The 23,694-nt window shown below is 31.4% G+C and overlaps 1 protein-coding gene across 5 annotated transcripts; it reads right to left on the reverse strand.

Moving 5' to 3' along the window:
* Window positions 1–966: 966 nt before the first annotated feature.
* On the reverse strand, window positions 967–21,957 carry Eb1 (microtubule-associated protein RP/EB family member 1). Of its 5 annotated transcripts, XM_088224514.1 has the most exons (7): window positions 21,860–21,957; window positions 12,558–12,844; window positions 5,943–6,180; window positions 4,111–4,202; window positions 3,840–3,986; window positions 3,613–3,680; window positions 2,013–2,062 (listed from the first exon to the last, which is right to left on the reverse strand). In XM_088224514.1, exons 2-6 carry the CDS (start codon window positions 12,822–12,824, stop codon window positions 3,633–3,635), a joined length of 792 nt encoding a protein of 263 aa, XP_088080640.1. In that variant the 5' UTR covers window positions 12,825–12,844; window positions 21,860–21,957; the 3' UTR covers window positions 2,013–2,062; window positions 3,613–3,632. The 5 variants fall into 5 exon arrangements, with proteins under 5 accessions (XP_088080636.1, XP_088080638.1, XP_088080639.1 ...); XM_088224510.1 differs by lacking the exon at window positions 3,613–3,680 and having other exon boundaries at window positions 967–2,062; window positions 21,860–21,951; XM_088224512.1 differs by lacking the exon at window positions 3,613–3,680 and having other exon boundaries at window positions 967–2,062; window positions 21,769–21,905.
* Window positions 21,958–23,694: the final 1,737 nt, after the last annotated feature.

Below are 23,694 nucleotides of genomic sequence, written 5' to 3' on the forward strand. Positions count from 1 at the left end.
CTCTAGTTTTAAGTTTGGTTAGTAGAAATAAGATAAATGTTTTAGAAGAGCATTGTTTTCTAAGTATATGTTGAAGTAGATAAACAATCCATTGGATTAAAACTGCTTAATGTTTGTGCTTGAAAATTAAAATAGGAATGGTATCAGGATGAATAAAAAACAAAGATTAACATTTTTACTTAATTTTATTTAACATAATTATTTTCAAATCAGAACGTCGATCTAAGTAAAATACGATAAATGCAAAATTCACTTCCTTATTATACACTCGACTCGCAAGAAAAACTAAGAAATCTCAAGATTCGGTATAATGTCTTCGAATAATATAAAAATACGATACTTTATATAATATATAGGCAAGTTTATCCTCACTACTTGAGACGGTCACTTGTCTTCCTACAGCGTAATCTTTACATTCTAATATCTATGTTTGCATACTGTGAGCTAAAGCTGGGCTCGCATCATGAGGATAGGATTCTTTTGCTAACATACCTTAAATAAAAACAGCAATAGGGAAAGTATAGTAATGGTTTAGGTATAATGCATCCATTGTTTATCTGTTGACACCCAAAGATTTACCATTTTAATGTAATATTATGGGTAATTGAATTATCAATAAAAATTAGTTCTTGTTCAAACTAACTACGTAATACAATCTCAGTGGATTTAAAAAACAGACAATTTCAACGCCATTTAATTGACCTCAAAACAATTTATTTAAAAAAATAAATTGTTAACAAACATAACTGTAATAATAACATATTAGTAGTTAATTACTTATCGACTTTTTATGACAACCAGTTTCGAGACGTACCCGTCTCTTCGTCAGGACGCTCACTATACCAACATCCAAATACTAAAATACATCTTTATCGTCACCGTAGTACCGTACGAAAAATATTACGAAATTTTATTATATTCGAAAAATACTATGTACACTACAGTGACGATAAAGGTGAAAGTGTATTTTTGTATTTGCATGTTGGTGTAGTGAGTGTCCTGACGAAGAGACGGGTACGTCTCGAAACTGGTAGACATAAAAAAGTCGGTAAGTGGTTAAATACTAATATTTACTAACATGAATTAAAATGTTTGACCACAAAGTTAATGCCTTTAACATAAATAATAGTAAAATTCATGCTTATAAATGTATCAATAAAATATTCAATACATATTATTTTTAGTTTAGTTTCACACAGCGAATAAAACGCAACCCTTTATTAACAGGATGTTAAAAAAGTACCACAAATTCGAAAAAATTACAAAAGAATAGAAAATTCATCAAAGGTAAATCTTTACTTTTATTTATTTACAATAGTGCGAGATAATTTACACATTCTATTCCTATAACGAGATAAGTATAAATAATATTGAATGTATATTTCTCACTATCTAATATTTTTATCACATTGAAAATCAATAAAAAAAAATTAAGAAAGATCAGCCAATATTAAAAGAAAATGGTCCAACAATATTTTTACATGGTAATTTTGGTCATTTCCCGGGGATTAACACCTCCGATTTTACGAGAGAACATTAGCAAGGGAAGGGACTTGAGATTTCCTAGTTATCCATTAAAATACCAAAGCTTTTAAATATGTACTTATGTTTAGGATTTCAAGGTGTAACTAATACAGTTTAACCCTGAAACCAGTTCTGTCACGGCAGAACTCGCGTAATCTCGAATAAAATAGCGGGAAATGTTTGATTAGAGGTGGGAGTAATAGGGTGAGTGGTATAAAACATTATAACTATACTCTCATTTTATACATGTGCAAAGGACGGGCATCCTTTATTGTTTAATTACTATAGAAGGGATTAAGTAGCCACTCCTGTCTCTCTTCCCGTGAAATTTTACTAAAAATATTAAAGCCTTGTTTGTGATAGCTTCGGATAAATAACATGTTTTCCATTCTTGAGAAGGTGGCGAGAGAGACAGAGAGAGAGAGAGAGAAGTCTATCGAAGCGCAGTGTCATGGGTTTCTTAATTCTAATACTCTTCTTCTTCTTCATTTCCTTGTGGATTATCTCCATCCAGTTCTTCAGGGGGAGCGAAGCCATCCTAAACATTTTAAACAATCAATGAAATTTTTCCCTTATCTCACATTTCACCAGAGCATTTTATAAAGTTGAAGAAAAAGGACATCAAAATATTTATAACTACATAGTATTGAATTGTGATGAAGTGTCAGATATTAGTGGGAATTATTAGTTTAATTTTGTTTATGTTTGATAAGTAATGTAATATAATATACTTTTTATTATATTAGTAAATAGGTTACAGATAAATCGTCATTATTTTGCAAAAACACATTAATTCTGAGAAAAGAACTGGCATTTTATTTAATATGTAATGAAAATCAATTTAGATTTTAATAAAAGAATGGTAATCTAGGAACAAGAAGCAATGTTTTTTCCTGTACAAATATTTTAAAAATAAAATTTACCACTGGGTCAAATTATAAAAATACAGAGGTTTTGGCAAAATATCAACGAAACTTAAATAAAAAGAGCCTCTAGCAGTCACTTTGTTTCACTATAGTGAATATTATGAAATAGTTTTTAAAATATATTATTAAATAATAGTAGAAAACCCATTTCAATAGAAAAATTAATGATGAGTGAATTACATGGTAATTTGTTTATAAATAAAGAGTAAATATGATTACATTCAAGCTTAGCAAAATACTTGATAACAATTATTTGAAATTTAAAGTACATTTTATAGCATTTGTACTGACGACCTTTATCTACACGGTCTAGAGAAACAACATGATGCTAGAGGCAATTTAGTTCAACTGATGCAAAATATAATGTAGAATGGCTAAATACGAATTTGTGTATTTATTTGTATGAAAATATCCAATTTCTGTAAGACTATAAAAAAATTAGGTAAATGCCTAACTTTTATTTGTATGTACCAATTTTTTGATGTACCGAGTTTAAAAAGGGACATTACATTTTTAAAAGTAACATGGCCAAGAGAAAACCAATTCAAACCTCAAAATACGGAATAAGTTTGATATTTTAAGTCATTTTGTTTGTAGAAAGCCTAGGGAATAATTTAAAAATTTTGACCAAACTAAGATTACTACCACCACCAAATGGTTATACATAAAACAATTGTTTATTCGGATCAAAGTCCTACACTTTATTCACGCATAAGTAATGTGTTTTTATAATTAACAAAGATATACAGATGGCTTTCTTCTGGGTTGTTATGCCCTATGTTTCTAGCACTAAGTGCTTCTTGTTGATATTTCGTAGTCAACTAAATCAGCCCAAATGATAAGCGTTGCCATTCTGTCCAAACAGTCATCAAAAAGTGCTAACACAGAGCATAACAATACAGAACAACCACACAGGTTGTGAAAATCTAAGTTACAGAGATACGGCTATGTTTTAAAATTGTTTTCTTTCACCAGTAAACATGTAATACAATTTTGAGTATTTTCTGGAAGAACTTTAAGTCCCGGTAAATTATATCATAATACGATAAAAGCGATAAACATAGCTACTATACTAGAGTAAGGGTTTGTGTCTAACAAAACACACAAAACAATACAAACAGTGTGCAAACTTGTTGCTGTTATACATTTTCAAGTAACTTACAAAAGAAAATTAACAGCAAATTAGATGGAAGTATCAGTAGTAACATCTGTATTAAAACCGTTAGCATCCTGAAAAATTACAGGATTGAAAACAAAAATAGATTCATATAATATTGTCATGCACAGACAGCTAGAGAACTTACAAATCATGGTCCAAACATGCTGTAATAGTCACGAGAAATTTATGTAATGAATTTAAAATAAGTATTTCAAGGTGAGATACATTACCTCTGTGGCGTAAAGAATTTCCAGAATTTTCTGGACCAATTCTGAGCCTTCTGCTTCTTGACATAACACTTCCACGTCTCTTAATTTTCCAAAGTAGAAATCTCTTTCTTTTTCTAGTCCTTCTACTGTCAATTTCATTTCGTGTAACTTGAACAATAGAATAAAAAAAATGTATTTATACGTATTAAAATGTAAATTAACAACAGATACTAAAATATTATGAAGTCAGAAGGTATATTTTAAATATATTCTTTGATGAAAAGTTCAATACCTGGCATGTTAATTCATCTATTTTGATATCACCCCCTTTGGGTTGAGGAGCTACTCTGGCTGAAGGTTTTGAATTCCCCATAACTCTAGCCACTGTAAACAAAAATACGAAATCAATAATTAAAAAAGTAGGATAATTTTTAATACACAGCCACCCATTGAAATTTTTAAATTGAAATATTTTTTAAGGCATAATGTAGCAATCTTTTTGAATAAGATTTTTTTTTAATGTAATTTTAACAACTATGACAAGAGTAGAATGTTCAATAGAATATTAGTATAAACTAATATTGTAATTGTGGTTAAATTTTAATAAAATGGATTATCAAGGGTCAATAACAACTGACTTAGTTTATGCATATTGTGAATGAAATCAATCACCAACAGAGTGTAAAGAACCTTGAACCAAAATAGTCTGTAACTAATACTGTGCAAGATTTGTGCTGATTAGAATAACAATAACTATTAAAGTAAATAATATCTCATTTTTTACAACTAACTTTTAAAAATATGGCCATTTATATACATACAATAAATCTTTGATATTTTTGTCCAAATCAAGTTAAAAAATACTACTTATGTTTCAAAGCCCAGATATAGTGAAAACAGGTATTAAAAATTGCAAATATACTTGTATTGCATTGTAAAAGTGGTTTGCAAAAACAACAAATGTTACACATTGTTTGCCCATATTATTGTTCCTTTAAAACAAATCTATGGGCAGGGGGAACAATCATATAAGTCAAAATGCCTTACTTTTCAGGAGACAATTTTTTGTGTCTCAAACATTGCAGGAATCAAATCTAACATTAAAAGAATATCATTTTTTTCTCCATACTTATAGGAATTGGATTATTGCTAATAATCAGGAATACATAGTCATGTGATAACTCTTCAATGTAACGCCGTTTAAGGCATAAAGTTGGAAAAGGTTCTTCTCCGAGAAAACTTTTTTTGGCTGATAACTAATACATTTATTTTGTGTGATAAATTACATTGATAATACTATCCTTAATAACGTTTTTTGACTTCCGCGTTTTGGAACACGTGTGAACATAGGTGCATACTACAAGATGAGCAAGTATTTTTTTTTGTTGAATAAGTTGACTTATGTGATTGACTTATGTGATATTATGTGACCCATAGAAATAATTTGTGGCAAATGTAACATGTATTGTATAAACTGATTTTCAGAAGTAATTTACAAATGAAAGCTTGCAATATCTTGGGGCTTCAAAAAATATTTGTAATATTTTCATGCCACAAACACAAAATAAATTGTACTGCGAATCTAACAATTTTGATGACAACATTTAAATTTTGAAGTTCTCTAAATAACTTTAAATGCCAATTGACTAATGATTACTAAGAAATTATAAATAAAAATGAATGTTGAAATTTTCAATGATGATTTTACTCGGGATAAAGTAAAATACGGGAGGTTTAGGATCGTGGGAATTTAACTAGGTATAACATTTTATTTGAGCTCAGTTTAGGTAAACTTATAATCATATTTACTAAGCGCAGATGCTCTATCTCAGACGTTAAGCCGCTATAAGGTTATTTAGACAAATAGAAGTTTTGATCGCACTGGATAAAACTTGTATTGAGGCAATAATTTTTTCAAGATATATTCCAGTAGAGAAGACACTGGTAAAATGATTATGAAATTTGTTATTCGGCGCTTTAATTCGCAATTCTAACTATGGTTTTGTAAATGGCGGATGATCCTAGACCTCCAAATATCAATGAAGATTTCTCAGTATCAAGATGGTGATTGGGCCAAATGAGCGATGCGTATAAGTGAGAGGTATAGAAAAAGAAGAGTATTACTGCTGGTGGGTTTCTGTGGAGTTTTCATGGGCGGGGCCATTAGTTGCTGGGGCTTCTTGACCTGGCCGCTGCCTCGGGGGGCCGATGCTCCTCCCATGCCCATGGGGAGTCCCTCCCTCTGCCCGAGGGCGTCGTAGTCGTTGCCTCCGTAATTTGCATCAAAGAACTTTTTGAACCATTGCAAAAATTCAAAGTTATCCTGGAACCGTCCCTTCACCAATTTGTCAATGGGCACGATCTAAGCGCGCGTGCGTGATGAAACAAAAGAGAACAAAAAATACACGATGTATAAAAGGAAAAGAAATCTACGGTGAAGCATCGCGTGGGGTGCGAGTGGGAATGTGACCCAACGTGATGTCTACCCATGCGGACTATTCCTACTGCTGGAAGAGAAACACGAGACTTCACAACGGTGCAAACATACACCGACAGACACTTCACATTCCGAGACCAACTTCCTTTTCAAAGGCTTCTCTATAACATAAAATACTTCCACGATCTAAACCCCTCTGCTGAAGAAACTGCATTTTAGTTGTTATTCATGAAAAACCACGATATTCTAACATAATGATATTTTCATTAAAAATATAATAATAATAGGAAATGTAATCAGATACATAAAAGCAGCTTACTTTAATACAAAAGATCCTACATTTGTTTTGAAGAGGCCAGCATTAGAAGTTTTATTAGAATATTGCAGTCTCATAAATAAATAATAATAAAATGGTCCAGATTGACACGCAGGAGAGTTCCGCGTTAGATTCCCTGTGATTTATTGCAAGTACCCACTGAAATGAGGAAGTTCAGTGCTACGGGAAGTTAGATATAATGATTTTTTTCTTACTCGTAAAAATTATGTTTTATTAAATAAGGTTTTTCAAAAATGTATGAAAAAAATCTATAAAAAATGGTTAAAATAGAAATTAATTAACAATGTTTTGGGTACGTCCAAATTTTTGCAGATAGTCTGGATTTACATCTCAGGAAGTTTTTCAGATCTAAATTCGTTGCAATAGACAAGGAAAATATTGTTGAGAGGGGAATATCCCTCTGTTGCAACAGCTTTAGATCTTAATAACTCCATGAGGAGAAAATCCAGCCTGTCTGCAAATATTTGGACATATTCAAAGTATTGTTGATTAAACTAACTGGTATAAGAAGCAAAAGTGTTTTCAGGCGTTGCCTAGTAGGTGAAATAATTCAGCCAGATGAATCTCACCCACATTAAAAAAGGGGTGAATGATCTCACCCACTTCACAAAGTCAACAGATGGAAGAATTGAGGAAATGTGGATGTTAAAACAAAGGCAGAATGGTGAATGTTAAAACATAGGCAGAATGGTGAATGTTACATAGTGGGTAAAGTGGCCACTTAAATCAGCCAATGACAGGTCATAAGCCCTGTACATGCCTAGACTTCCATATTCCCTTCTTAACAATGTTTTCCCTCCCTGTTGCAACCAATTTAGAAAAAAAACTTTGCAATGTTACAGGTCAAAGTGACCATGTGTTTATAATAACCATCAAATTATAGCATTGTTATGTTTCTGTGCCAACCGGCAAAATATTTCCGGTTTTCGGGGTAGCCATGTTTTTCGACATTTGGCGGGTACAATTAATTTGTTTTATAATTGTACAGGGTTTAACATTTTCAGAAACCTCACCGACATGAACTCGTGACATCGCAGGCGGTGCAATTTCAAGGTTTCAAAGAGGATTTCCAAAATTACAAAACATTAAAAAAATCATAGCGATGATAATACCATAGAAAAAATATATTTTTTGGACTTAGTTTGATAATCTATAGCAAATCATTCTAGTTTTTAAAATTATAAAAGAACACTGAACTTCCTCATTGGGTTTCTTGGCGGTGCAAAAATAATACAAATTCAGAGATCGAGTTGTACGGAATGCGAAGTATCTTTCGGGAGCGTTTGTCTGCATAGTAAGTACAGCGTACGTGTGGTGGGGCGGTGCAGGGACACAACCCCCCCCAGCGGGAGGCCGAGGTCGGGCTCGCCCCCCCCCAGAGGTTGGCCCCCGCGGGCCTCTGCCCCGTGGTAGTCTCGCCCGTCGTAGTTGGCGTCGAAGAACTTCTTAAACCACTGCAAGAATTCAAAGTTGTCCTGAAAGCGGCCCTTAACGAGCTTGTCCACTGGTATCACCTGGGGAAAGTCAACCCGCTGGTTATACGCGTCCTATTCTCTACTCGACGCAATTCTTATTCTCCAGTTCAAATTGTTTTTACTACCATATTAAACATTGGAGTAATTGATTGAATTAACATTTATGACATTCTGACAATGAAAATTCATGACATTTCATGGTAAATTATTACTAAATAAAAAATGGATTTTTTTAACCAGGTTACTTATTATATTCCTGTCCACCACTGATCAGCGCAATTGCCTACCATGCGAGAGGTCTGGCGTTCGATTTATGACAGGTTGACATGAAATATTTACTTAATAAGGTGTTCTTACATTAGAATATTTCATAGTGGACCTGGACTTGCACCTGAAGTGTGAGACTGATCATCTTACCTTCATGTAACAAAAGGGATCAAGTATGCTGCAATTGGTGTACCAACACACTATTTATTTAATAAACGCACGAAGGGTTCTTGCAATACACTGTTAAAAGTACATAAAATATTACAGAAAATAAGAAAAATTAAATTATAACTATTACACTTAACATGTAATTCATTCTAAAAAAGAAAAAGGAAATAAAGTGAAGATATATGGAGAAACACATTAAATAGGGGAGAATTGAAGGGATGGACATTCGATGGATAGGATAGCTAATTTGATAGCAGCAGGAGTGGTGTGGAGCAAGTCCAACAGCTCAGCATAATGGTATTATTCAGTATTATTAGCTGTTCTGTGGAATGTTTTTCATTTTTGGAGTCTGGTGGTCCTTGTGGGTACACGAAAGTTTATCAGGGACAGTCATTTAGGGCAATCTATTATAGTGCATATCACTTTGTGCATTATGGTGAGGACAGCAATTGTCCTTCTTAACCAGCGATGGTAACCTCAACTCAGACATCAAAGTTTGGTAGCGAATTTCATTTATAGGTTTACCCTTTGAGAACTGTGTGCAGTGTAAAAACTTCCGCTGAACTCTTTCCAAGTTAAAAGAGTTGCAGTTGTACAAAGGGCTCCAGACTGACGATGCATATTCCAGTTGTGATATTAGGTGTGGAAAGCGAATGGTGATGATTCTATTCAAAGAATTACACAACTATAGTATATGGGATCATTTTTAAAAATGCTGCTAGACATTTTTTTAAAGAGAAAATGGAGGTTTAGGTATACAGGAGTTATGAACTTTTAAGTGATCACTTTTCACACTGTGTAACATTCACCATACTGCCTAAACCTTTATATATATATGTCCATTGGCATGGAAACATTGGCATGTAAGTTTCCACAAATGCCACAAGGGAATTATTATGTTAAGTCATGTACCTGAAACCATTTTACTAGAACATAAAAAATATTTTACAGAATGGGGGTAAAAATGAAAAGACTAATTTCAGAAATTCTAAATAAATAAATCAATAATTTAAATTAAACGCGAGAATTGAAATTAAAATAAGACCAATATTTTTTTTAATCACTTATTTTTTACCAACCAGTTTAGAAGCTACACTTTACTCTCAGAGTAGTAAGGCTGTAGAACCGCCTATATGGACAAAATTATTCTAGGATTATCAATCACGAAGTCAGGTTACAGCAAAACAATGAGCTGTAGGTACTCAGGTTGTGATTTGCAGGCGAAAACAGGAAAAGTCCATCACACGTTTGTTGTTAAATAAAAAACCAAACCAAAAATTTACAACGCTTTTGTTTTATGCATTAGAGCAAAATGCCGTCTCTATAGCTGTGGCACCTTATTACTGTGATACTTTACTAATGAATAGTATCCTGTTTTATTTTGAACAGTGTTATTACTAGTGAATATTAAATCCTAACACACGGAGGTAATGTATTCTATACAACTAATGATATTGGTATATTGTTAAAATCACAAAGATAAAGTCTCAAAATAGAATAAATCTGGTTACCAATTAATCTTGTAATGATTGCGATTCAATTTACATTGGAAAAACTAAAAGAAAAGAGCACAGAGGGCGCCTAAATAATATTCATTTTTCTGAATCCGCAAACCATCTGATAGAAATTAATCATAATTTTACTAGACACTCTGTTAAAGGTTCTACATGTTGAAAAATCATCATTCCCTTTCCGCACCTAATGGTGCAAAAGGGCACTGCGTTGGTACACCAATCGCAGAGTATCTTGATCATTTTTGTCACATGAAGGTAAGATGATCAGTTTTACGCTGCAGGTACTGGTCCAGGGATTATAAAATATTCTAGTTTAAGAACACCTTTTTAAATCAATATTTTGTGTCAACCATGTCGGGAATCGAACCCGAGACCTCTTGCATAGTAGGCAAACACGCTGACCATTATTAGACCACGAGACCGACTATGTTAAAAAAAAAAAACATTAAAATTAGACAACTAAGAAATTTAAAAAAGTGATAAATCATAACAAAAAATTTATAAATTATTATAATAGACAATACTTCAAAATATAGTCCATTTCTGTCTGATAGTAATAAAGATCCTATCCTCCTCACCTCGCACCTCCTACCTTTATAAAGACAAAACATTACATCACAAAAAGACTTTACTTATTACCTCAAAAAATAAAATAGGATAATATTCATTAATAAAGTATACTTTGATAAAGAAGCTTGTTAGGAAGGTTCGAAACCAGCCGGTAAAAAATAAAAGTGGTTAAAAACAAAGTTGTAAGTTGTTCTATTTTAGTTTAAATTATAATGAATAACCACAAAGTTAGTTTTTTATGTATAAATTTTACATTCTAAGAATTGAGTTTATATTTTTGATGACATCATCATAATTTGTACACACTATAATTATACTGGGTGTTCTTTAAACCCTGTCACATCCGAAACCACGATGATCAGTATGAACAAGTAGACATATTGGCACATTAAAATAAATTTTTAGAATGAATAAAATTTACAAAAATAAAATATTTAAAAAAACAAATGGTTGTTTACTTCTGCAGGGGAGAAGTGAGGGGAGCGCGACGCAGTGCCAGATTCCCCCCTTCCCCCTCCTCGTTTCACCCCTGCAGAAGTAAGCAACCATTTGCTTTTTTTGATATTTTATTTTTTAAAATTTTATTCGTTCTAAATAAATATTTTAGTGTGCCAATATGTCTTCTTGCTCATACTGATCATCGTGGTTTCGGATGTGACAGGGTTTAAAGAACACCCTGTATATACCTAGATATTTTAATTGATATGTTAATTTAAATACAGGAGATATACTAATGAATAGAGAAATGAATATTAATAAGGCTAATTAGATATTGACCATGCAAAAAGTGTACTTCTTACAATGAAAATAAATCATATTATTACATTGTTTTAATCTAAAAACGGAAATCTACTCACATGGTTATTACTTTGTGATTTATGGATGGATTGCAAGAAATGAATGTGAAAACAGTTGCATATAAATATGCACATTTATACACATAAGTATCTTAACAGTAATAAAAATTAATTCACTGCAATTAAAAAATTAATTTAATAATTACAAAAATAATTATTTTTCTGTGATCATTAAATTTTTAAGAAGAAGTTATGCTTGCGAAGAATTTGTTACTTGACAATTATTATTCCTGTCAGTGGTTTTTTTTCATTATTATTCCACATCGACAATCATTAATCCAGTCAACTCTTTTTATAACGGATTACATTTTGCATATATTTATTCATTATTTGTTTATAACATAACTATTTTTATAAAATGTTAATATCATCATATGAGGTAGTTAATATTAGTGTCCTACTGATGGCATATATTATGATATTGGGTTTGAATGTACATTTAATATTTTAGTAAAAACATTGCAGGTTATTTGAATATTTTTTGCCTAAATTTTAATTAAGCATAATGTTTTCTCCTAATTCAATTTATGAGTTTCATATTTAATGTTATTTCATTTGTGATAAAATCATCTTCATTATAATATTGCCAATTTATATCAGAACTTATGTTAATTATTAATGAAACACTTGCAATTTTTGACAGATTTTTAAAGCCCACTATTTTTTGTGATTTGATAGTAGAAAGTATCACATTTTATTATATTATCTTTGAACACATCTTGCTGCATAAGAGGTCGTCACGTTTAACAAATATTAAATATATGTTTTTATTTTTTATTTGACTACATACTTAAATATGAAGAAGAAAAAAAAATGTATATATTCAACTTGGACATCCATATTAGTATGGTTATTTAGGAAAGGACAATAGTTTTTTACAACAACCATGCAAAATTAATAAGTGTTTGGATCGATAAATTTCGTAACGGCTGAATAGGATTCACAGACATGTGTGAATTTCTTCTATAAAAATGTAAATACTGACCTGAGAGTTTTTTAAATACATTTTTTCAATAATCTACCTTTTCAACACAACAAAATTAATTCAAAATAAAAAAATATCAAATTACGAATAATATACAAAATAGTGCATAAATAAAGCATCCAGGCTTACCTTGTCGACATTCATTTTTTTAAAAGAGGCTTGGAGTATTTTGAAGTTTTGTATATATTCGTGTTCCAAATTCGTTTTAAACTTGATTCTTTTCATTGGGACACTACCGAGAAAAAGCATATCCATAAATTGGCAGTACGCAGCACCCGTACATAACTCTTCTATTTTGGAAAAGCTAGACTGGAGACAATCGTTAACCCACGCCAACATATCATGTCGAGAGAGGTTTTCTGTCGTCACATTTGTTGAATATACGTTGACCGCCATTCTGCTATTTTCTATTTTTTCTGTAAACGAAAAAGACAAAATAAGTATATAAATAAATTATAAAAAGAAATTATGCGACAAAAATAAAGCTAACTGACTTCCAAGTTTATGTCGGTATATATTTACTACATTAATACCTAAAACATTTTTCTCTTTGTGGTTTGATATTTTACACTATTTATTTATAAATTTGACTAAACCATATTAACATTTTAGTTGTGAGTCCTGGTGATGAGGAAGTAACCTCAAAACCGGTCGACATATTACTAAAAAGTTGAAGTTATTTTTGAGGATATATTCATATTGAAAACTGTTGTCCCAAAATGACTGACTAGGCAAAAAAAATCGGTAGTATAGATTAAATAAAAATAATATGGGAAAGTATATTGATTTTTTTTTTTCATATAATGAAAAGAACATTATTATTAAAAAGAAAAATTACCTTGATTACCTTATATTTACATTATTTCTGTATTGAAATACTAGTAAGAGTATGGGTTCATATAGCTTTTGTACAAGAATTAGAACATTTGAATTTACTGGATGCAAAAAATTGACAAACAAGTAGTATAATAATGATCAGGTTTGACAAATGACAAAGATACAACTTTTTGTGAAGTTTCAAAATGTTTGACCAGTAACAAACCGCACAAAAACACATAATAAGAGAAGAAAATTTAATTACTTTGTCTTGTATAAGTCATGATGAAGCCTATTCATTGACAACTAAAGTTGAAATGAAGATTAAATCCCAGCGATATGTAATCATATATCTTTGTGGCTTTGGCTACCTTCGAAGCAGTCAGAGCCGAGATAGGAGAAATATATATTATAGAAATAATCTATTAAGATAAATTATGCGGTATATAATTACAAAATGAATCAATTGACTATTAAATATACTTATGCATTTATATGCATCAATTCATTCACGACTCGGTTATTAATATTGTGTGAAATAAGTTGGCTTATCTCAGGGACAAGCTATGCAACTAGTTAATAAAAGTAAATATTTGAACATGTTGATCACAAGTCAACATATTCTAAATGTTTAAGGCAGGCACAAACGATTAATATCGGATCGATGAATTAAAGCAGAATTTTTAATTATGAATTTTAATGAGTTTAATTCAAACACAGATTTCAAGACTACATATTATCTTCTTTGCAGAATCAAGCAGGGAGATGTAGTGGATGGTAATTAAATAAAATATTTCAGAAAACTCTCATTTTACACGTTTTGATATAACATGGAGTAATTTTTTTCTCAATAATGCGTAATGGTAGTACTATTTATTAATTTTTGGATGATCCTACATAAGGGGTGTATCTACTTCCCACTCAGTGTGCGTAGACGGGTGCGAAAGGTTCTGGATATCGCAAGTGATGATAACGACGCTGCACTAAGCATGTGTAAACGGGTACTTATATTGTATTTAGTCATATAAAAAATTCAGATATACTGAATAATAAGTTTATTTTATTTACAATATTTTGAATTTGTCCAAATTTTTGTAGACAAGGACTGGATTCAACTCCTTGGGAGCTGTTAACATTAAAATATTACAACAGAGATGAATAACATTTCAGAGAATGTAATATAGAAGTTTAGGCATCTACAGGGCTTATGGCTTATGGACAGGTCATAAGCCCTGTACACCTTCTCTGAAATGTTCTTCATCTCTGTTGTAATATGTTAATGTTAACAGCTCCCCAGGGAGTTGAATCCATTCCTTGTCTACAAAAATTTGGACAAACTCAAAATATTGTTGATAAATCCACCTAGTCCATGAAGAAATATAGAAATTGAAAAAATAAAATTTTCAGGCGTTACCTAGTATGTAGATGAAATAATTCAATTACACGAATCTCATCCGCATCAATAAAGGTTTCAGCTCTTTAACTTCACAAACATCAACAGATGAAGAATCGAAGGAATATAGATGTTCAAATATGGGCAGAATGGCGAACGTTACACAGTGTGTAAAGTGGCCACTTAAACCTAGACTTCTATATTACCTTCTCTGAAATGTTCTTTATCTCTGTTGTAATATGTTTATTTTATTTGTCGTTATCCTGAATTGATTTTCCGATCCACAATTATTATTTAAGTATACTCAATTTATACATTTTTTTGTTATAGGGTATTGCGTGGAATATATTATCCCCTGTGTAAATCGAAAGCCAGGTGTATTTATTATTAATAATATATTTTATTTAATTAAAATTTTTGCTCATTGTTTACCCAAATATTTAAATTTTGAGGTCAGTTTTTTATGTAAATAGCTGTGAATGGAAATCAACACAGTAAATGTAATTGAAAATACTGTTTGGTTCATTATCATCAACAATATTTTGAGAATGCTTAAATTGATAGAGATGACGAATCTCCTTGACAAGAGGGTATGTAAGTCTAGACATTTACCGGGCTTATGACCTGTCATTTTCCATACAGGGAAAACGATGAGTGTTACAAAGTGAGTAAAGTGATCAATGAAACTAGTAAATTTAGGTCAGAAGCCCTGTAAATACCTAAAGTTTCATACTCTCTTCTCAAATACTTTCTTGAATATTATTGTGGAAGATTTAAATACAAGCCATTTTTGTAAAAAAATACAATGTGTGTCGTGATAGACAGCATTATTTTTAATCGGCCATGTATGCTTTTGAATTTGTGAATGCGAATTCTTATAAATAAATCTCTTTTTACATCACATTTTCTGCTGTAGGTAGCTAATAAATTTATATTATATTTAATCAAATTTACAAGTGGCTTGTTACTTGTGAGTGGTGTATTTAAACCATAAGCCCAACATCAGTTGGTGAGATATTGTATGTAGTGGGTTGGTGAAGCAACAGTGAGTAAGGAACTATGAATGATGACATACAAATAATAATTCAGTACAATAATACAACGCCCACAGAACAGTAAGATTTCATACGATAATAGACAGGTGAAATATTATATGATTTAACCCTTTTGCAGGTCTTGTATATATGAAACATGGTTTTATAAACATAGAAGCTTTATAAAACGATTATTTTTTAACTGCCGTGCAAAAATTGTGTAAAATTAGAGGTTCCACTATAAAAATCTCTGGAATTATTCACTGGAGTATCGTGAATAATGTTAACATCCTGTGTTTGTTTTGTTTCACTGATATTGAATGTGAAGTCTGTGCAAATGTTGTTTTCTTTCATTCTTTAAACAATTCTTCGGAACATTCTGTACATAATAATTTTCAATTATGTTATAAAACATTGCAAAAAGAGAATCAAGTAAACTTAAACATAAATTAGAACATAAGAAACCATTGATTAATAAAAAAAAAACATTAGTTAATAATCAGCCTCGTGGTGTTATGGTCAGCGTGTTTGCCTACGATGCTAGAGGTCTTGGGTTCGATTCCCGACATGGTTAATGTGAAATATTTATTAAGAAGGGTGTTTTCCACTTGCTTCTTGTAACAAAAATGATCAAGATACTCTGCGGTCGGTGTACCAGTGCAGTGCCCTATGCACTATAAGGCGCGGAAAGGGAATTATGATATGAATTAATATAAACATGATTCTTCAGTGGTAAAAAAATCAAATTTGAAAATGTGTTTTTACACCAGAATACTTTATAGTACCTGGACGGAAATCGGAAGCGTAAGACGGATCATCTTACATTCATGTAACAAAAATGATCAAGATACACTGCGGTTGGTGTACCAATGTAGTGACCTATGCACCACAGGGCGCGGAAAGGGAGATGTCTAAATTAATCCGGTACTGATTTAGTAAAAAACATTTTTTTTAAAAAAGATTTTTAATTATTACTATAAATTGTGTAGTTGTAGTTGATCATAAAACTAATAAATAAAGGTGACATTTATTTTTGCTTGTTTTCTTTTTTAAAGATTTTTATATTTAAAACACCAATCACAAACAGATTTTATCTTAATATATTGCTTAACAATTATCTTAAAAATATTAAAAGAGTTTAGTTTATTAAAAACGCAAAATGTATATTTTTACAAAATAAAAAAAAGTATCTAAGAAGGTTGAATTCTAACAGAATATTTTTGAGAAAATGGAAATCTAAGCATCAAATTTTTGTGATTTATCAAATTTTCACATATAAAACTTCAAGCCTATACATAATTACTTCAGGAATATGCATGTCAACAAAATTAAAAAAAAAAGAAAAGATCTAAAATATTTTACCATAGAAAGGGTTAATTAATGTAAGAATGAGAAAATGACAAAACAGTTTAAAAGTTTTAATTGAACACATATGTTTTATGTTGATTTGAAAATGTTTACCTTCAGTGGAGGTGTTATCATGAATTTTAATGTTTAGTGACTCGACACCTGCATTCCAAGAAAGGAAATAAATAAAAATAATCTCCGACAACTCTCACTTACAGTGGGACACGAAGTGAGGTTTCATGTTGATTATTTGGAACTCAAAAATAACTGATTAAATCAGTTCTATAGAATGAACATCTTTTAATGCATATATTATGAGTCTGCCATTTATTAATTTAAAAAAAATATTATTTTAGACATAACGATTACCGAGGCCCTGACTTCTAAACCTGGGCACAATTCAATGGGGAAGTTCAGTGGTTTTTTCACATTTGTTTAACCAGAAATTTGGGATTTTTCTGTGGATGTTCTCTCTCAAACGTCTTGTGGCGGGCAAAACAAACAGCCGTAAAGTTTGCCTGACTGCAAGCTCCTCATCAGTGTTTGCTATTGTAAATTCCTTCTGTACGAAATATAGTATGTAACCAGTGTGTGACTTTACTTAATAAATAACTGCGATGTAATCCGTAAATATCTTTCTCGCTATAACAACAAATCAGCTCCTGCGCATTCTTCCTACAGTCTCATAACGCTCAAATAATATTGTTCATTCACTGTTTGGCCGTCAGGAAGAAATTCCGAGTGAACAATACCACAAATATTGAAGAAAACAGTGAGCATGGTTTTGATTTTTGAGCGACTTTGATGCGGTTATTTCAGTTTTGGCTCATTGGGTAAGCACTAATCCGATGCCTGTTGGCTAGTTTGCATGTCGTACTCATAAACCCATGTGTCATCACAAGTTGCGCTCTATGAATTTGGGGTCCATTCTAACTCGTTCTAGCATGTCCTCAGCCAATTGAGTTTGTCACTGCATTTGAAAAAAATTCAGTGCTTTTGGACCAAGCAGCATTGCGACGCGTCTCATGCCCAAAACATAATAACCAAAATCATTTAAATTGATTTGTGAGAGATGTTTAGTTCACGTGCAAGCTATCTCAAGCTATAATGATGATTTTCAAGCACCAATTTCTTCACTTGGTCAATATTTTCTTCAGTATTTGAAGGACGTCCAGGACGAAGCTAGTCTTCAACCACTTCACGGCCCTCTTTGAATACTTTGTACCACTCAAATGCTCTTATCCTCGATATAGTAGTCATCGCAGGCTTTCTGCAACATTTTCAATGCGTCTGAACCCGAAATTTCATATGCAACGCAAAATTTAAGACAAATTCTTTGTTATTTTTTTTTCTCTATGGTAAAATCACAATATGCACTTGAGTACAACCAATGTTTTTGACTGCATAACAGATCACACTCAAACTTAGTGTTGTACGGTTGTGCCAACTTGGAAAAAAAAAAAGAAAAATCATTTATACGGGTCTTTTAAATATCATTAGTACTAGTATTTATTAAACAGAATGTATGGCAACGAGATACCATTGACAATCATAGAATATTGAGAAATAGGCATTTTTTTTAAAAGTGATATAATTGACTTAATAGAGCTTTGCCTAAAAGTATAAGTTTTTGTTGAATTACTCTAAAAAACTACAAAATCACGTACAGCCTTCTACGTGGGCATAATTCAATTGAAGATAACTCCCCATTTTAATTGGGGCCCAGGTATAAAATTGTACCTAAGAATAGAGGTAGAATAAGGAAGGTTATAGTAAAAATTCTCACTTATTATCGCATGAGGTTATTCTCGGTATACAGCTGGAATAGCGATTATACAAACTTATTCTTCGCTTTATATCTAACTCCGAGGTGGTATAACGATGTGATAGGCCCGCGATATGCTACATATCACATTTTTCAGAATTTATCACAAATAAATAGTATTTCTTTCAAATTTAAACAATTTCCAAAAAGTACAATCCTTTTGATGATTTCAAAGTGAAATATCGTTTAAGTGTTTAAAATTGATAGTAAATTTTACATTATATTCAGATAAATTTTATTAAGAAGTTTTAATAATGAATCTTGTTATTTTTTGTTTTATTTATATGTATAGAAAATAAATTTATAAATCCAATCGTCGAGCATTTATCAATTGCATATTTCGGTATAGTTTATTAATTTTATAATAAAGTAAATTTTTGCATGGTGTAATATTTAAAAATTATCTTGGTGCAATTTTTTTGAATGAATATTCTTATTATTTATAAATTTTATATTTGAAGCACTTAATTTGTGGTTATTCATTATAAGAAAATAAATAAAACAACTTTGTATTTAACCACTAATTTTTAAGTTTCTATCAATTATGATGCCTAAATATTTTATACAATGAACAGGTTCAACACTATAACTGCATATTATTAATCTAAAATAATTAATTTAAAATATAGATAGTTAAATATATTTTTAAAAAGTGGTATAGGTGAATATGGATTTGAGATTATTTAATATATTATTCACATCCAATCAGTGAACTTTCTAACATTGACCCAGACAAATCTAGTATTTAGGACTTAGTGATGTCATCACCAGAGGAGTGTATCTACATATTTCTACTTGAATAGAAGCACACTATCTGTAAATAAATATGTCGGTAATGGAATGTGCTCGTCATGACTAGTAACAGGGAATTAATCAACTGAAGAAGAACCATCTACAGCGACAGTTTGTAAATTTGATAAATTTAGAATTATCTGTGACCGGTTTCATTGCTTTTGTGACCTCTTAAAAAATTGTGTCTTTGGTAAAATCGTTAATTTATTTATAAATTCTAAAGGACCTTATAAGTTTTACTGCGTAAATATATAACATTACTTTCGAAAAAAAAGTTCTTCATCTCTTTTGTAATATATATAAACCTAATGTGGAAACTTCACTGGTCCATTAGAATTAAGTCTTACTGTATATTCTATAAAACTATGTAATTGTACTCTATGTTTTTTCAATAAAAGAAAAAAGAAAAAATAATAATAAATATAAAAATATGAGAGTTTATATCTGTACCTCGGAGGCAGAGGGATGCAAATCCAAAGGTCAAATGTTCAACAAATGCCTAAAGAATCTACTTTCTTTAAGTGATCCTTATTAATTTATACCATTATTTTTTTATTTTCAGTTTCATAATACATTGGTTCTTTCATTAGAAGACTTACTTTTCTTCAAAATCAGCAGACAAGATCATAAACTGGATACGAAAATCAAAATGTCATTTCATCAAATTCATGTACATTATGCTAGACTGAGATAAGCATTATGGACATAATTAAGAAATGGGTACTGCATCGGTTTGGACATGTAGAGCAAATGGACAGCGTCAGAATGGATAAAAATATCTACAAGGCAAATGTTGATGGACGCAGAAAACGAGGGAGACTGATAGACACGGTAAACGAAATCCAACAAATACTTGAAGATAGAGAAGTCCAAAAGTAGGAATAATCGACATGAGGTCTATACAGGCCATACGTAAAGACAATGATGTTGTATTCTATCCTCTCTGCCTACCCCAACAGAGAAACGGCGTGATGGTTTATTTGTTTTTATTACACTAGCTGCTCCAACATAAATATGTCACTTCTTACAACAATTAAAATGCACTACATACAATTTTTGCAAAACGTAGAAATAATTTTGACAATTTTAAATACCTAATAATTCCCAATACGTAGACGGAAATCAATAATAATTAAGAATGTCCAGACTTGATAACAATCATAGAACGGGGTCACTACTTTAAGTTGAAGAAACTAAGTTTTTTAATAATTTTTTTTTGATGTTCTGTGAAATACTTAATACAAAATATTTAGGTATATAATTTCCAGATTCAAAAGCAAATAGGCATGTGTCACTATTATAAAATATTAATTAAAATCCATTAAGTCACTGATAATTTGATAAGTTAGAGAATATACAAATACTACTTCCAGTTTATAAATATTGTGAATGGCCACTCGCTGTCACGGTTATTGACAAACAGGTTAATTTCTTATGGGGGGTTTAATGACACACTTGCGAAGTATGTCAGATAGAACCAAATCAACGCAATATTTTATAAAGGTGTTTATCATTTCGAATTAACGTGACAGTAAACAAATTTGGAGAATTTTGGGTTTGAATACCTCCCAAATAATACATCAATAAGATCGAATTTCACAGTTGTTAGCAGAAACGAGTTTCTAGGTCACTCAGATATAACACATTTTAAGGGATGATTTATGAATATTATTTTATATTATGCTTACATGTTCACCAGAGTGTATAATCCTGGAACCGAAAGGATCCGAAGAGGATATTCGCGTAAAAATAGCACAGTACTCACGTACAAATATTTTCGTAAACTTGTTTGCGAGCGACCAAATTAAGTAGTAAACCAACGACGGAACAATCAAACGGAAGTAAATGTCGTGAGTATTGACAAACAATACTAATTTATGTAGCGCAGGACGTACGGAATTCCACAAGAAGTGAAATCTTCCCGTTGAAGTGGAATTTAAAAAAAAACACAAAACAACCGATTTAAAAATAGGAACGCGCACCGGAGAACAAAACATAAAAAAATGCACCAAAGTAATGAAGACTATACAGAAATCAGTAGAATTTCTCAAATGCAACCGGCAAAATATCGCTAAAAATAGGCGAGTAGCAAATGTCGGCAAGTGCATTGAGCAGGATGTAGTTTAAACTCACTTGTTTTACGAGATTCTTTTTTAGGAAAATGTTCGAAAGCCGCGATTTAACCGAAGAACACGTTAAATATGATCACAAATCCTATAATTACCTATAAGTACTGATATTTGTCACACTGCGGGAGTGGCGAAGACAAGTTAGCCCAAAAACGCTATTCTGACTTTTTGTAAATGTTGCCATCACAACATTACCGTTATATTTTAAACGCAGTACTTGAAAATTTAACGAATTTTCTGATAAAAAGCCAAAAAAGTATTTCGATGAAATAAATTTTCAAGATATCATAATATTCAGTATGAAATTTTTCGTCAAAAAAGATTTCGAGAACATATCAGATATTTTGCGGATAAATAATAAAAAAAAAACTAATTTCAGTGTTAGCATACGTCGAAAATATAACGAACTAAACTTTCTAAAAATTAAAAGGAAAATAGGTACCTACTTAGAGGGTAGAGAGAACTTGCAAAAAATCATGGAAGCGATAGTTTAAAAAAAAATTAAGTATCTACGAAATCAGTAAGCAAAAGGATGATTGTAATTTATAGTACAATATAACACCTAAACCAACACAAACTTAGTCAATTCTGAATGGGGTGTTTCCTAAGTCCCCTTTCATGTAATATGTAAATGCTATACTTTTGATCTGTATTTCGTGATTTTTTTTACGACAATTACTTTTATGTATACAAATAGGTAGGTACTTATTATTATGGAGTGGTTGAGCTGATAATTTGTTTCAATCTATTTGAGCCAGAAAAATCACATGGAAGTAGATATTGGCCTTTTATACTCTAAGATATAGGCTAATTTTGGTTTTGTGAGCTTGCAACGCCTGATGGAACATTTCTGGGTTTGGCTACACTGTTCGGCCCGCGCGCGATTATGTATGCACGCCGTTTCAATTGATTGGAGTATTTTCGCTATTTCGCTGCGTGAGTTTTTATAACTTCGCCTTAACTCGCACAACGCCGCAATCATATCATCATTCATCGCCGTTCATCATTATCTTTGCCTCCATACGAAATTGTGCCTGCAGTGTTCTTGGAGACCAATTTCTCTAATAGCGTGAACTACGCGTGATCGCCGACAAGAAAGATAATGAATTCAACTCCAGCGTTGCTATTCCGAACGCTCTCGTGCCGTAGACAACACTTTGTCTCGCGTGTTTACATACAAAAAATTAAAGCTTTTTCTACGGCCGCGAGAGCGTTTGGAATAGCAGCTCTTATTAGTCACAGAGATAATGTAGAACTATTACATTAGTCAGTGTTATTACATGTTGATTTTCTCCGGTCCAAGTACATATTTGATAAGTTGTTGGCTGCTTCTTTTAGCTCACATTGTCAGTTTGGAAAATGTTATTTATTTTCCGCTATCGCAAATTTAATTTCAAACGCAAAGGTGAATTTTATTTACACGATTTACCAATGAGTTTGTTCTTAAGTAGGTACTCAAACTTACATTGTTACTATTGTTACAAGGAAATCTAAAAGACTCCTTATTATCCTATAATAGTGTTTTTATTGATCAACGAAAAAAGAAAAGCTTTTGACTCTAGTGCTGATTTAAAAAAAAAGATTATACTTACTCTAACGTCTACTACACGAGTCACAGTTTTTATTATCTTTCTTTGGAAGGGTTACCTGAAAATATAATTATTTTGGTTTAATCCTGAATTTAGAACTAATTTTTTTAAATGTAATAAATAAATATTTGAATTCTTATGATTTATCCAAATATTTAAATTTTAGGATGAGTTGTACATGACTAACTACTAAAAGTTGGGAATGAAGTTGGGGTAGAGAGGAATTCAAACCTTATACATCTGATCCGTTAGTCTGCAACACTAGCCACGGGACCACAGCTGATAACATTTACTTAATCAGTCTCTGGATGAAATTGCTTTAGTAGTATCAGTAATTTTTT

Source organism: Micrasema longulum, unplaced genomic scaffold, assembly GCF_059751315.1.
Source record: "Micrasema longulum isolate JH-2025_06_02 unplaced genomic scaffold, ASM5975131v1 h1tg000287l, whole genome shotgun sequence".
Classification (NCBI taxonomy): domain Eukaryota; kingdom Metazoa; phylum Arthropoda; class Insecta; order Trichoptera; family Brachycentridae; genus Micrasema; species Micrasema longulum.